This window comes from Micromesistius poutassou (genome assembly GCF_964030765.1).
Source record: "Micromesistius poutassou genome assembly, chromosome: 23".
In the NCBI taxonomy this organism is placed as follows: Eukaryota; Metazoa; Chordata; class Actinopteri; order Gadiformes; family Gadidae; genus Micromesistius; species Micromesistius poutassou.
In genome coordinates this window covers 2,748,279-2,763,870 of record NC_140293.1, presented here as the reverse complement: position 1 = coordinate 2,763,870, position 15,592 = coordinate 2,748,279, and the positions used below count along the sequence as shown (strand labels likewise).

Genomic DNA, 15,592 nt, shown 5'->3' with positions numbered 1-15,592 from the left:
TCTTTACAAAGGAAAGTCCTTTTTTTTCATTTTTCCGTCGCTAGTGATCTTTTGTATTGTAAGGACGTACAATAAATGTTCTGTGAGATGTTCTCAGCATACATTTTGTTATGATTCTCAAGTCGTCTCAATAGATGAATGTAAGTTGGTACCAGCGAGGACAGACAATTTGACGGTTCAATGAGAGAGATACACTTTGTTGTGCGTCAAAGATTGCGGTTATCCGGAGACGCGACAGTTTTTAAACAAAACCTTTTCCCGGCCTTGTGTTTTGACAAACAAACTACAAGGATTCAGATCTACTGATTGTTTGAAGCTATTTTGCAACGAGGAAACTACGTTCTTTCTGCCTCTGGGAGAGTTAATATATTTTCAGCTTGATGAAGGTAAGCAGTGTGTGAAGGTAGACTGAAAGTATAGGGGTGAAAGGTGAACGTTAATTAATCAAGAGGGAAGGAACCCAGGTGTATAAGAAGTATTCAAAATACACTAATGAACAGAGCATGCAATACAGACACTTTAAAAAGAGTTCTTCCAAATTTAGTTGACTATTTCATCTTGATTTATTTATATATTTCAAAATGACCACTTTTTAGAAATATTAGGCACCTTTTTTTGCAGATGAAAAACAGGCTATTCAAGGGTGAAATTAAAACTCAATCAATAAAGCTCAGACACGAAGCTCAGACACTAGATAGTGTGTGAGCTTCATGTGTCAACCCTCCTGTGCACTGCCATAGGTCTGCTCCTGCACCAGCCTGCGTTTGATGCCGTCTGACTTTAGGGAGTCTCTTTCTAAATGATCAAATAAATAACCTGTTGATCGAATGGCGTTAGAAAATACATTAATGTTTGTGTGTGTGTGCGTGTGAGTGTGTGTATAAGATAAATATTTAAGTGCTTGCAAACATAAAACTTAAAATTTGTACAGAAATGTTAACATTCATTTAAGAAATGAATGTCTCATACATAAAATGAGACATTATGAGACTTCTGTCTGACAGAAACCCACAGAAATAAGACAAAGCTTGTCTGAGATGTAGGAGTGGAATATTCAAATAATATAGAATAATTATATCCAACAACAATATGATATATATCATAACAGTATGTTATCATTATACTTACGCTATATGGGCCTATTCATATTAAGAAATGCCTCACCCCCCAGATATTTCAGGCCGTTTCCATGGTGACAGACAGCACCCTGCTCTGTGGCCTGGTTGGTAGAGGAAGTGATGCACAAGGGGTGTAAACCACGCTACACCCCTTGTGCATTGGTTTGCGTTGGATGACTCCCTCTACAGGTAAAACACGTGCTATTGCATGCATCCTGGCTGATATAGTTAACAGGTCACCTACAGTATGAAATATACACACTCCAATGCACTCTAATGCACACTTAGAGGCTGTGGAGGAAAAGAGATTGAGAGAGTTTGAGGGTAGGGTGGTCTTGTTTCTGGGACAGGGGTGATAGTGGGGGGTGATTGAGCTTCCAACAAGTATTTTCTTCAAAAAAATATTGAGAGAGAAAGAAAGAGAGAAAGCAGTGTGTGGGAATTTTTTTTTTTTAATCTTCGACCGGAGAAGCACAGAGACATTAATCGTCGCCCTGGCACTGTGCCATCTTTATGGAAACAAACGTTGAGATGTACTGGGGACAATAATCCAGCCAGGCACCATGCACAAACAGCAGGTGGTGGGCACAGTCTGTCCGAGGGATCTCACGGTCAACAAACTGCAACTCCTCGAGTCAATGACGATTAGACCGTAGCCTAACCTAAATTCGACCCCATAACAATGTATATTGTATAGCACAAATGAAAAATATGCAAATGTTGAAACGTTATCTGAGATCCAGGAGCCCTACTAATGCTATAACTTATGATTTCGATACGGGGATATTGTGCCGAAAAAAACTAATTTACGCGGGTGGATGAAACTTTGGGATGGGGATTGTTGTAATAGTTGTATTTCTAAAGAAGCAGTCGTACGGAAGAGGATTTCTGAGTTTAAAGTCAGCAGATTCAGAGATTACATACACTTTTTGGACAGTTAACTAGGCCTACTGCTGAATAATCAAGAAGCGACATAAAGTGAAACACCCCGTCCCCATTCAACCACATCTCAGCTCCTCTGCTTTCAGACTTTAGATATGAATCAAACTTCCGAATCGTGAGACTAGTTGACACAAAAAATAAATGGCTTTGCGTTTTTACCGTTTTCTAGGGGTCTTCTGTCGGCTCTGAGTGGAACCGTGGGGGTTGCGGTCAAACACATGTTAGCCCTTCATGGAAATCAAGATCAAGCGATGTAAACCAGTACATGTATCAAACTCACTTCAAACAAACGACACCAAGACAGACAAGCCCCCGTCGATTCACCCAAGAAGAGGATGATTGGAAAGTCGGTGTGTGTGTGTGTGTGTGTGTGTGTGTGTGTGTGTGTGTGTGTGTGTGTGTGCGTGTGCGTGTGCGTGTGTGTGTGTGTGTGCTTGGCACCAAAAGCAGCACCCACACACATTGTGTGTCCTCTCTCCACCCCCGGTGATTCTGGGCGGGCCAGCAAACCGTGACCTCTGCCAGGCCCTGTCTGTGTGAATCTGTCTGTACACACACACACACACACACACACACACACACACACACACACACACACACACACACACAGACAACACATAGACAACACACACACAAACACACGGATAACACACACCCGCGCACACACACATAGACAACACACGCACACAAACAGACACACACATACAGAAACACAAACAGACATAGAAACACACTATACACACACACATGGGAAAGCACCAAAAAATGGGTTTGACATTTTAGTTCGAATGTCGAAAAAAAAAAAATCGAAGCAGACTTTTAGTCGGAGATCAACCCGAACAAGGATTACAGGCGCGGCCCGGCACGGCCGCTGCCCGCATTGTGTCCCTTCTTACAGTGTAGCCATGTGTGATGGCCCCTCCGCGCGGCCGGCCTGCCCCGCTATTCATCTGCTCTGACTGGAACCACCTGCCAGCAAGACGCAGCGCACTGCAGTCTGGACTTGAACAAGAGGCACAGACAGACAGAGGAGGAAACCCCCCACCTCGCAGTCTGTGGTGGTGCTCTACTTTGCAGTGTTCTCGAGTTTACTCGGCATTTGATTTGCGGTGATTAGTGGGTGCTTGAGTTGGCTGGAGGAAGGTGGAAGCCATGTCATGTGTCAGTTCATTCTGAAGAAGTTAAAACCTTTTGGTTTTTTGTTAAATGCATCGGAAAATGGGTAGGCCTACACAGTCCTCCCCGGAGCTATGATACAGATACCCATTCATTTAAAAGAGGAATAAGAGTATGTATTCACTGTACTGTAAATAACTGGTGGTGGCCTGCAATACATCCATTTAGTATATCAGTTGTATAGTTAATTTGAATAATTAGTTATAAACGCAGTTAATTTAATTTAGTATTTTAACTTGCACATTAATTAGACCTAAAGCCAATTTCCCTCCGGACAGGATTCCATACTGATCAACAACTTATGGGGGAAAGAATACAGCATTATAAATTATTAAGCGGCGTAGTTTATTATGCCACAATTTGAGCTGCGGACGTATATAGAACTTTAGCGATCCCTAGCGGTAGTTCGGTTGAACGCTAAACCTTAAGAAATAAGTGCTCTAGCGACACCTAGGGGTCGTTGGCAATCTGGAAAGAAAATCAACAGCTTGCGTTTAGGAATCCTTGCGATATAATCCGGTCATAAACGTTGTATATCAACTCATTCTTGCTTCTTATTGCTAATCGGACTATGAACCATGGCACGCACGTAAGACTAAATATTGCCCGGATATCGCGAGTCATCCGTCTACACTGGAACCCTAAAATGTGGTCTCCAGACGTAAATAGTCGTTCGACGATTAATTTTGAATGAAAGGTTTACTAGTTTTGGATCGTCTAGTGGTTAAAACTGTCAGAATGTACCACTAAGATTACCACATCCTAATATTGATACCTTGATGTATAGTTGCACCAGGCTGCATTTCCTGTTCATATTTCCCAGATATGAAATAAAGAGCAAATAACTAATCTGAAATCAAATTGCAATTTCGTACTTGCGCATAATGTAATAAAACAAAAGCTTCAATTAAAGGCAATGAACTTTATTAAAACTTCACTTTGAACACCACAAAACAAATAAATTGGCAGTACCAAAAAAAAAGGCCCAAACAAAACCCAGCTTCTCTGAAGCCACTTTAAAAAAACACCCCAGGTGAGTAAATGCAAGCTATACCATACAATTATGCCTACATTATACTAAGCTAACACATTGAACATTGGATGCAGATTTATGTCCTGAGATGGCACAACTTGAATGACACTCCAGGTTATACAGTCTTCTGTTGTCCTTTCTTTCCAATTAGCGACTTGTGGATGTGAGGGATGACACCTGAAACGAAAGATTGTGTGAGTGCCCAAAATAAAAAAGAACAAAATTGCCTTTTGGTCACTTTGCATCGAGTTTCTCTTCAACTTACCACCGCCGGCGATTGTCGCTTTGATGAGTGAATCAAGCTCCTCATCTCCTCGGATGGCGAGCTGCAAATGACGTGGGGTGATGCGCTTCACCTTGAGATCTTTAGAAGCATTACCTGCCAACTCCAGCACCTGCAATAAAAGCACGCAGGCTAGCATCAGGACACTGCACGGCATACAGCCTGGCTCTGTGTGTGGGGGTTGCTGTGTGTGCGGGGGCGCTACCTCAGCTGTGAGGTACTCCAGGATGGCTGCACTGTAGACGGCGGCGGTGGCGCCCACCCTGCCGTGGCTTGTCGTTCGGGTCTTCAGATGCCTGTGGATACGACCCACTGGAAACTGAACAAAGAAAAAAAAATACGAGTAGAATCAACATCTACAGGAGCGCAGAGCCAACAACAGATGGCAGGAGACAAAAGGGTTAGCAGGCCGGATGGAGAGGGGCGACAGGCGGTGCCGCTGACCGGGTTTTGAGCCCGCTGATCTCCACGGCTTTATACTGAAGGGGGGAAACCCGCTGAATGAATTGATCCGCGTGTGTTGACAAACCTGCAAGCCCGCCCTCTGGGAGCGCGAAATAGCCTTTGTCTTGGTCTTCCCGGAGTCCTTTCCTGCCTTTCCGCCGGCCTACGAAACACCGCACCAAGAGCCAGGGACAGACTTTTAGTTTTTCACACGGACGTTATGGAGAACCGGGAGAAACGCGCGTCGGGCACTGGACGTGCCGCCGCCACGCAACCGCGGGATCTCATGTAAACCGTAACATAGCATGTTGAGTTAGCATGTCGAGTTAGCATGCTAGGCTAGCAAACTGCTAACTAAGCAAACATTACGCTATTCAATGGCCCAAGTTACTTAAAGGAACAGGGACATGAGTGTATTAAGGGTTATTGACAAGTTGTAATACAAATTACTCGTTGTGGATACTCACCATTGTTATATTTTTAGCGGTAATTAATAACGCTTCACTGTAGAGTCCAAAGGGCGCCGTCGACTACTTAGTTTCAAATGCACCGCCCGCCTAGCGGCGCTGGGATTTATAGAAGAGTGCTCCATCCGGGTCACTGCGGCAGGGCGGCTCGCCAATCCAGTCTCGTGTTTTGTGTTTCAGAGCAGCGTGAGCCAATCACAGAGAGAGACGTTCGTTGTGCGGGAAAATCGCTCCATGCATTTTTACACATTGTTATTGTTTATATGCAGTTTGTGAGGCACATATTTTAAGGCTAACTATCAGATAATTGTTTTCACTATATCGTTTTGTGTTAAATTGTACTTTCACTGATGTGAATATGTTAACCTGTCCTTAAAATGCAATTACAGTGGAGAATATGTATATAATACGAATGTGACGCTTCAGCGACCTCAACTGTTTAATCTGTTCATCAGTTAATGCGTGTCAAACCACTCTCAATAATGAACACAGGGCTATATATCATCAATATATATATAAATAGATTTGAACAAATGAAGACATGCTAACCCAAATTAAATGGGTCAGCGAATTAAGGTTTACAACATTCCCTCTCTCTCTCTCTCTCTCTCTCTCTCTCTCTCTCTCTCTCTCTCTCTCTCTCTCTCTCTCTCTCTCTCTCTCTCTCTCTTTCTCTCTCTCGGAATAGATCTCAGATTTAGTTTACATGAAAGCTTACACTGAACACATGCATTGTTTAAATTAAATTACAGTCCCACAGTAAATATTAAAGTTACCATGAAATGTAGTTTTTTTGTTGAAGATCCAGGTGACTCTGAATTCCTTAACTTAAATGATTGTTTCTGTTTATTTCCCTGTGTGATGTATACAAGTAGCCTACCCAACAGCATGTAGTCCTATAGCTGAAGTAGTTAGTTGCGTAACCAAAACACATAGTTATAACTTATGAAAGGTTATTCATGTATAATTCATAAACCATATTTCAAGTTGACTTCAACTGGATAAAACTCTCCTCCATGACTTATTTTACTCCACCTTTATAATAATAATACACTCCACGGGTGTAAAAGGGGAGTTGTAAAATGAGTGAGGGGGGGGGGGGGATATTTAGCAATCGCTTTGTTCCCATTCACAAACAGAGTGGATGACTATCCCCAGACCGATTAGGATAGTGTTCCCTCCTCAAGTCACCCCGTGTGGCTATCGAAAAGCACAGAGCCCAATTCGTCATGCATAAGTATCCATGAGAAAGGTGAGGACCCAGCCCAATAGCCATGCAGATTAGCAGTAGGCTAGATCTGTCTCAGCGATTACTCATTGTCGGACAATGAACAAGACAGGGATAAGTGCTGCACAATTATATATTTATGTCAGACACACAAGAGGCACTAACAATGTATTATTTATGTATTTACAGTCCGATAAACTTTGTGTGTGTGTGTGTGTGTGTGTGTGTGTGTGTGTGTGTGTGTGTGTGTGTGTGTGTGTGTGTGTGTGTGTGTGTGTGCGTGTGTGCGTGTGTGTGTAGATAGATAGATAGATATCCTTTATTGTCACTGCACCTTATAAAACAACGAAATTGGAGAGCTACTCCAGTAAGGTGCTTCATTAATCATAAAAAGAGAAAAAACTCCACCCTTCATACATTGCAAACATTCTCTCTCTCTCTCTCTCACACACACACACACACACACACACACACGCACGCACGCACGCGCGCGCGTGTGTGTTCCCTGACCATCGACACTGACCACCGACACTGCTGATCACTGCTGATTCTTTCGAAACCCCAGAACACGAAAACACAACATGAGGGAAGGAAGTGCTGAGTATGTCCATGGAAGATGTTGTGCGCGCGTGCACACACACACACACACACACACACACACACACACACACACACACACACACACACACACACACACACACACACACACACACACATCACAATCACCCCACATAAAGGGTAGTACGTTTAAGATCCCTGTCATGTAGAGGCTCAAATTCAACTAGTAACTGTTTTTTAATTCATTGAATACTAAAAAGAGAAAGAGCAAATTACCCTATCCGGTCCACGCTGACATTTTCGGGTTTCTTCAAAAGGAAGAAGTTTATTTGTTCAGTCAGCGATTATTAACCTGGAAGCAGGCGTCACTCCACATAGGCGATTAGGTGCGCAGTGGACACTGTCAGTTTGGTGGCTGCAGAGCGCAATCACCAACCAGAGATTTAACTACACCGATTTCCTTTTCCGTTAATCCTTGGCACACACACACAGCCTTTATTTTTATTTTTTTGAAAGTTTTTTTCTCGCTCTGTACCCATGTTCTGGTCCATTGTGATCCAGGAGAGTTCACTGCCCTCCGGAGACGCGTGACATCGCCGTTAAGACAGTGGACGGCAGATTGCCTCCTCCATGTCGACTACCAAGCCGAGGAACGGTGTGGGAGTCCACCCGGACCGCAGAAACATGCCAGTCGACGACCACCAGAGACACACCGACCTCACTATGAGGAGGGGGACGCTGGTCAACCAAAGGAAAACACTAGGTAGGTAGCCTACTTGGATGTGGAATCGGTACTCAGAAGAGGGTGGGTCAAGTCTAAGGACCGACGCATGTTCTAAGTGTTGTCAACTCTTATTCAATGACTATTTAAGGTATTAAACAGCGATATGTCAGTGGTGTGAATGCTTGAGCTGTTTATTCTCCTCATCCTTTAAATGTTAAAATAAGGGTCGTTTTTGCATTTCATTAAACTTCCTGGGGGGGGGGGGGGGGGGGGGGGGGGGGGAGAACCAAAGAAGACAGAAGAACCAAAACAAATCCTAACAAAAACAAAGCTCTGAACATATCCTATGCCCTGCGTTGTCATTGTTCTCTGTCAATATTTATGTTGCCTATTTATTTATGGATAAAAACGTGTCTACTATTCCTTAGAGCGCGGTCTCTCCAGGGATACTGGAAGCATGATGAGGACCTCGTCCTTAGCCGAGGACAGCTTACCAACAGGTAGGCCTCGTCTTGCCAAAATAATATAATACGAAATACAACTATATTGATGCTAGCATTGTGCTATTGGGCCTGTAGCAGTCTGCAACACCACTGTTTTACATTTAAAAAAAAACATCTGAAAGCGTTTATTTCCATGTAAGCGTATCTTATTTCTTTATTGGCCTCTATTGTCTTTATATGGCCAGCATGGGTTCACAGAACCTCTGAATTCATTACCACCGCATACCAAACATGCATAACTGCTGCCAAAGCGGCAATGCTAGGAACACACATAGGCCAATCAGATCCCTCCACTGTCAGTACATATGGAGGTCTGTAATGACAGCACCGTGGAACACTTACACTGGCTAGTTCATACAAGCAATACGTTCTGTTTAGATTCTGAATGTGATTGGATATTCTTGATCATAGTAGTCAATTGTGTCTATTGTGTGATATGTTGAGGGAATGAAATGATCAGCTGATCTGTGCGTGATATATACGCATATCCAGACTACCTGTGACATTTAAACTATAAGTGGACTATCATTTGTCAAAACAAGGTCATTCATGTGACACTGTGCCAGGTGTAAATAGGCAGGCCTGAATACAATTTGGAACACTAATCTAATTTCAAAACACTAATTTGGTCTATTTTCAACTATAAACAAAGACCAAATGTGATAGCTTTAAATAAACACACCCATAAATAGACTTGAACAACAACAGCAGCAACAGCAATCCCAGTATTGTACATTATACACACTTCCCTTCACTACGCTACTATCACAGCAGGCTCCTATGACACTACAACATGTCCACGGAGGTAACAAGGAATCATGTGGGAAATCATGTGAGGAGGGTTTGAAACGGTTGATACCTTGAACCTGTACAGTGGCCGCGCGCCTGAGTTACTCATTAAGCATGCTGCTCCTTTCACTGTGTCAGCCAGCGGCTCCTGGTCCCCGTGGGCTAAGCAAGGTGAACCGGCCAACGTGATCGACGACGCTTGCTTCAGCCAATGAGCTGGTGTATCATAAAAACGAATATAGTGCCGTTTTGGCCCTCACAGGCTCTGATTTCCCGATCATGCCTCCCCATTAAAAGCATATTTACACTGAGTTATAGACTTACTGGCTATTCAAATATACAACATTCGTGATTGCTGACTTTATTGAAAAGGCGTGGGCTAAGAGGAATATGTCTATGTCTGTGTTTATCCGGTGCTGGATGTATTGTATTGTGTAATAGTGTACTGTGATTGTGTACGTACTACACTCTTTGTGTAGTTATATGGGTGTCTTAGTCGTAATCCTGTGTGGGATGGGCCACTTGTGTGGCATGACACAAAAATAATCATCATCATCATCATCATCATCATACAGACCATAGGTCTATAGGTTATCAAATAAAGTATAAATTAATACTGTACTTTATATATACTTACTTTATACGAGCACTGTTAGTAAACATGAACAGCAATAGTAAATTATTGCGAGACAATATAAACGTTAATTAGTCAATGCCTTAACTCATGTTAATGAATGGTTAATGAATGTATAATTATTGTAAAGCGTTACCATTTATTTGAATAAAGTTTTGAACACAGCCCCCCTCCCCCCAGAAAAAACAAACCATAAACCAAGCGCTCCTTGCTGTGTGTGTTTTGATTGGTGTGACTGCCGTGCTGTGGGCTCAGCTCTGCCCATGCTGCTGACCGTGGTGGCGGGCCCCGGCAGACTTCCTGTGGATGAGGACACACAGGAAGTGCTGAGAGGGAAGCTTCGCCTTCTGCAGCCTGACAGCCCAGAGGTCATCGCTCTGTTCACGGTACGGCAGCGCTGGTGCACGCAAACACATGGACACACGCTCACGCACACACACACACATACACACATACACACATACTCAGACACAGACACATACACGTATGCGCAAACACACACACACACACACACACACGCACACACACATATGCACATATACGCACACACACACACACACACACAGACATTTGCACACGCACACACACACACACACACACACGAGCACACACACACACACACACACATATGCAGACATATACCACACACTCAACCACACATACAACAAATATGACAGCACAGACACTCACATGCACTGACACACACATTTTCGTTCACATACACACACCAGGCATAGACATCAATACAGTTAATGCATTGCATGTAAATAATGACTGAAGTGTCCCCATTTGATCAGGCTTTTTCTACCTCTGAATGTGACTCGAAATATGTGACTCATATTTTCTCATCCCTCCAGGAGCTGGCATCTCACATCCACTCCATCAGCAGTGAAGACAATATGATACTGCTGACGTTCAAAACATTTGAGGAGATATGGAAGTTTACAACATATTATTCATTAGGTAAGAAAATATAGACTTCCATCGTTCAATAGTATTCCCCTGAGCGATTTACCTGGTAAATATAGAATTATTTGTGATGGTTTTACTATAAGAAAACATATAATACGTAATGTCTTATTGATTAGCACATATGATGTCTTTAATCTCCTCTGCCTCCCCTCTCCCCTGCTCCTGGGTCCCTGGTGACGGGCAGGCTTTCTGGACCAGTGCATGGAGAGTCTCTTATTCGACCAGAAGTTCTGGATCCAGTCCCTGGACCGGGACGATCTGGGCCTGGAGGTCTCTGTGCCTGAGGACACCCTCCATCTCATGACCAAAGGTCTCCTGATGCAGGAGGGTAGGTCGAGGAGACACGCACTCCCATTGGACAAGTATTATAGGCATGTAATGCAAGGCAAATGTATTATTTATAAAAAAAATAATAAATAAAATATATATACATGGAACAGCAACAGTAAAGAGGCTATTTAAATAAGATAAATACATATTATTATTATATTATAATATACATATATTATATTATATGTATATTATAAATAATAAATATTATAATGCAGTATTGGATCCAAAATGGGGTCTAGTTCTGGGTTAGTACCCAAAGTCTCACCAAAGAACCAAGTCACTCTTAGTACAGAAGCTCCACAGGGTTGGATCACTGAGGCTGTGATGAACTTGTCGACGCTTGGGGCCCATCACAGGGATTAACCTCTGATGAACAAGGCCAAAGCTGTCAAAATAAGTTCACTGGAACCCCGAATGAAATACACAAACCACGAGCAGGGAATACAGCATGGAAGAGAAACACAGGCAGAAACATCAGAACGGACCCAGCGGGCAGCAGTTAGGGGATTGAAACAATAAGGAACACAGGTGAACCGAATGAGTGATCCACACAGGCTAACGAGACGCCGTTGATGGAGGCGGGGTCAGGGACAGGATGGGGCCGTTCTCATAGGCTTCCAGTCCCCATATGGTGCTCTCTCTTCTGTAAACCCAAAAGCCTATGGCTATTCCATATCAAAGCTTCTGTTGAGTCAACTACAATCATTTACCAAGGATATATTGCTGTATGTATGTCAGTACCCTTACTGTACCTACAGCGATACATTGGTTCACTTTAGCGTTAGGGTTAGGGTTAGGGTCTGGTAAATGCCCTAAATGTTAATAGAAATGTAAATATTGAATGAATAACGACGAAAAGTAGAGTAATAAAGTACCGTCGTGTATTCAGGCTCTTTCTTCGCCAGCTGCTCGTCCAACCAGATGTTTGACAGCTCCACCTCCGGGGGGGACCTGTACCTGGAGCAGGGGGACGTGGCCCAGTTCGAGCCCCCCTTCCTGGGCTCAGGGTGGGGCGTGCTGTCCCTGAACGACGGAGCCAGGGGGACCACACTCAAACCCGCGCTGGAGCCCCTCATCCCTTTCTATCAGTACGTGTTGTGTAGTGTAGTGTGTGTGTGTGTGTGTGTGTGTGTGTGTGTGCAACAACACAGAATTCTTAGTAGCAAAACGTAGTCATTTTAAGATTCACTCTAATCCCAAAAGACGAGATGATGGTTAAAGTATGTTTAGAGGTGGAAATTGCAGCAGATCTAAATAAATAAACACCAACTGCTCCGGACTGTAACCATGGTCGTGTTGGATGTTTTCTCCCCCCCCCCCCCCACAGATGGTTTCTTAAGTCCTGCCCGGAGAACGTTCTGGTGGGCAGTGGGAAGCCAGTCTGCAACTTTCCCCTTTGCTTCGGTACGTGGGGTCACAAAATATATTGTTATTCATACCCAACCATACCTTTCTGTTCAATACACACAATGTTAACTGTTCCAGAGCCACTTCTTACACATTAGTCTTCTTACGGAATCCCACTTGACAAGTTAGATCGCAAGGGTTGAGCCTTGACTGGCTGTAGGGACTGACACATGGGAACAGAGAGGGATACCGTCATCCTGAAGACTGGACTTGACGTTATAAGTAGAACTACCATGTCCTACGACGCAGGCTGGCTCCAACAACTCCTCCACTAGCAATCCACCGATGGTGTGACGTAGATGCCCTCCCATCCTGACGCACAATCGGAAACCAATCCTGAGTGCTATCCACGCCATCAGGAGAGGCAGAGTAGAGTAGAAATAAAGCGAGTTTAGACTATAATTACAGATGAGAAGGAAATCACAGCAACCGGACCTCCATTACTTTGTACAGGTTTGTCTCTCGCTACCTCCTCCAACTCCACCTCACATCCCTCTCCCTCCGTCCCCTCCTCCCTCACAGCTCAGGGAACCTGTGTGGCCCTCGCAGAGTACCACGGCCAGGGCCCGGACGAGCTCAGCCTGGCGGCCGGGGATCGCATCACCGTGGTGGGCCGCCTGGTGTCCGGGTTTGATTGGTTCCTGGGGAGGGCGGAGGCCACCGGAGCGCTTGGATTGGTGCAGACGGCGCTGGTGGAGCCGGCTGATAACCTTTGTGAGTAAGTGTTGACCTTGAATGTTGATTATGTCTGCATGGATTCAGGGCTGGAAACATAGGGAGATGTTTTTTTAATTATGAATGGGCTTTTATAGTACTCGTCTTGTACTCACATTTTCATTGAAATTGTGAGTTGTTTCCGTCACACTTTTGGGTGTTAAGTATTTCCTTTAATGTCATTTAATCCAGATAATGGAGTAATTAAAATGAGCAATGAGGTCACCCAATTGCAGGACTTAAATAGGGCTTAAGTAATGTTGGCCTAAAAGGACATTTCCAACAAAAGGCCTGTTAAAAGAAAGTCATTCAACGCCATATTTCCTACAACACCTAAACTGAAAAATTGTGCTCGGGTATATACAAAACAACGTTTTAAAATGTCATATTTACAGGTCAACAGATATCTACTTGGACGACGAGGAAAGGAGCTTCTTCTGTTTCAGAGAGGAGTCGACCATCCAGGAGACCATGGCGTTGTTAAAGAAGACCTCTCAGAGTGACATCGGCTACGTTTACAAACTAGGTAGGACGGAAAACCCCACCCGACAGAGTGTGAAACGAAACCGAGTGTCTGATGGGTTTGTAACATGAGCCAACAGCAAACGACATTAAAAGCAGAACTCAAAGGGTAACCACCCAAATCAAAACCACAACGCAACCTCCTAAAATAAATGACTGCACCTGCTGTCTCTGGGCCTCTGCGTTGGAGCTGGCGCTGTTGCCATGATCAACAACCATTGGAATAACCTGTTCTCTACCATCTGCTGTGCTCTTTTATAATATTGGCTGCTAGAAAGCCTAGTTGTTTTCAGATTACGTTAACTTTTAGTTTGCCTAAAAGCATATTTAAAGCCTGTTTCTTGATGCTTTAAAGTGTCAAACATGGTGTGTTTTTTTTATTTTTTATTTTTTTATTATTATTATGCCTCCATCTTCTCAGATCTGATTCCCCAACAAGACGGCGTGAAGCTGGCCAAACACAGTAAGTCTTGTTCTCCCTCACTGCTTCTCTTTGCTTCTCTGGTCTTTCAATATCGTCTTATAAAACACTCAACTCCTAATATCAGAGGTCTTCACAGGTCCGAAATGACACACCCGAACCCTAATCGACCCAGATAAGTTTCGAGATATGATTTCCTAATAAATAGATCAAAATGGCAGAAGACCTTAATTGAACAGGATAATAGAATGTGATCTGGCCTGGACGCAGTTGACCTAATACCGACGTGGGCCCTAACCCGTGTTAGGTGTTAGGTCGGGGTCTGGGGTCCTAGGGGTCCAGGTTAACCTGTCGACCTCTACTTCACATTTCATTATCGAGTTTCACCGTCTGCTCCCCCGTCATCCACAGGCAGCCCATTGGCCCACGCGGACGCGGAGGCGCGCCTGGAGTTAAAGGCCACCGTGGAGAGGATCCTGGGGCCGGGCCGGGCGCCACCGCCCCACCACGGGGCGCAGAGTGAAACCGAGAGCGCCGCTGACCCCGTCCCTCCGGCTCCGCCCCCCTCGCCACCCCCCTCACCGCCGTGCTTCGCGGTCCACGCGCCCGTCGAGGGAGCCGCCGACGACGGCGAGCTCTTCGGCCCGCTCCTCTCCTTCCTCTCCGGCGCCGCCTACAGGCCGGAGTTCGCCCTGCTCTACGGCGCCACCGCCGACCTCCTCGCCTCCGCCTTCTTCGCGGGCTACGCCGACGAAGACCAGCTCGCCGCCTTCCTCAGCGTGGCCAGGGAAACCGCCCGCAAGGGGCGGCTCCACTGGTCCCAGAGCCGCGTCTGCTTCCTGCTGGGCCAGCAGTGCGCCGGCAGGTCAAAGTTCAGCCAGGCGCGCGTGTACCTGGAGGAGGCCCTCGCCGTGCCCAAGGAGGGCTTCGCCGACGCCCGGCTTCTGGCGGCGCTCTACGCCAACCTGGCCCACATCCACCTCCTGCAGAAGAACGCCGGGAAGTACTTTGCCGTGGCGGAACGCCTCGCCGCGGCCGTCATGGCCCTGCCGGAGTGCGTGGCGGGCGCCAAGGACCGCGCCGGGGCCCTCGGCTACGCCCTGAAGAAGGCGGTGCTGTGTCAGAACAAGAGGGCGGAGGCGCGCGCGTGCTTCGCGCTGGCCAAGTGTCACCGTCTGCGCGGCGAGGACGAGGCCGCGCTGCCCTACGTGGAGAGGCTGCTGGCGCTGTCGGCGGCGGCGGCGGAGGAGGAGGAGGGGGGGTCCGGCGGCGTCGGCGTCCACCCCAGCCGCGTGTACCTCGGCCTGGGGAGGATCTACGGTGC

General features: G+C 45.5%; 2 protein-coding genes across 2 annotated transcripts in view; one reads left to right on the top strand and one right to left on the bottom strand.

Annotated features, from left to right (window-relative positions):
• Positions 1 to 4,138: 4,138 nt before the first annotated feature.
• Positions 4,139 to 5,550, bottom strand: LOC311368306 (histone H2A.Z). Its single transcript, XM_084487100.1, has 5 exons — positions 5,464 to 5,550; positions 5,082 to 5,159; positions 4,758 to 4,871; positions 4,535 to 4,664; positions 4,139 to 4,446 (listed from the first exon to the last, which is right to left on the bottom strand). The coding sequence occupies exons 1-5, from the start codon at positions 5,464 to 5,466 to the stop codon at positions 4,385 to 4,387; spliced, it is 387 nt and encodes a 128-aa protein (XP_084343226.1). The 5' UTR covers positions 5,467 to 5,550; the 3' UTR covers positions 4,139 to 4,384.
• A 2,107-nt stretch (positions 5,551 to 7,657) lies between these two features.
• Positions 7,658 to 15,592, top strand: part of sh3tc1 (SH3 domain and tetratricopeptide repeats 1) — a 15,356-nt gene continuing 7,421 nt past the window's right edge. Inside the window, exons 1-11 of the mRNA XM_084487431.1 lie at positions 7,658 to 8,012; positions 8,402 to 8,473; positions 10,155 to 10,285; positions 10,757 to 10,862; positions 11,056 to 11,199; positions 12,094 to 12,292; positions 12,532 to 12,608; positions 13,134 to 13,329; positions 13,721 to 13,851; positions 14,269 to 14,310; positions 14,680 to 15,592. The exon at positions 14,680 to 15,592 is cut by the window's right edge and continues 497 nt beyond it. Of these exons, the coding sequence (XP_084343557.1) occupies positions 7,880 to 8,012; positions 8,402 to 8,473; positions 10,155 to 10,285; positions 10,757 to 10,862; positions 11,056 to 11,199; positions 12,094 to 12,292; positions 12,532 to 12,608; positions 13,134 to 13,329; positions 13,721 to 13,851; positions 14,269 to 14,310; positions 14,680 to 15,592 (2,144 nt within the window). The 5' untranslated portion in view covers positions 7,658 to 7,879. The remainder of the gene's footprint in view (positions 8,013 to 8,401; positions 8,474 to 10,154; positions 10,286 to 10,756; positions 10,863 to 11,055; positions 11,200 to 12,093; positions 12,293 to 12,531; positions 12,609 to 13,133; positions 13,330 to 13,720; positions 13,852 to 14,268; positions 14,311 to 14,679) is intronic.

Coding starts and splice junctions, on each gene's coding strand:
- LOC311368306 (XM_084487100.1), bottom strand. Junction 4,872..5,081: donor CCCAGAGGGCGGGCTTGCAG/GTTTGTCAACAC, acceptor TTCTTTGTTCAG/TTTCCAGTGGGTCGTATCCA. Junction 4,665..4,757: donor TGGAGTACCTCACAGCTGAG/GTAGCGCCCCCG, acceptor CTTTTATTGCAG/GTGCTGGAGTTGGCAGGTAA.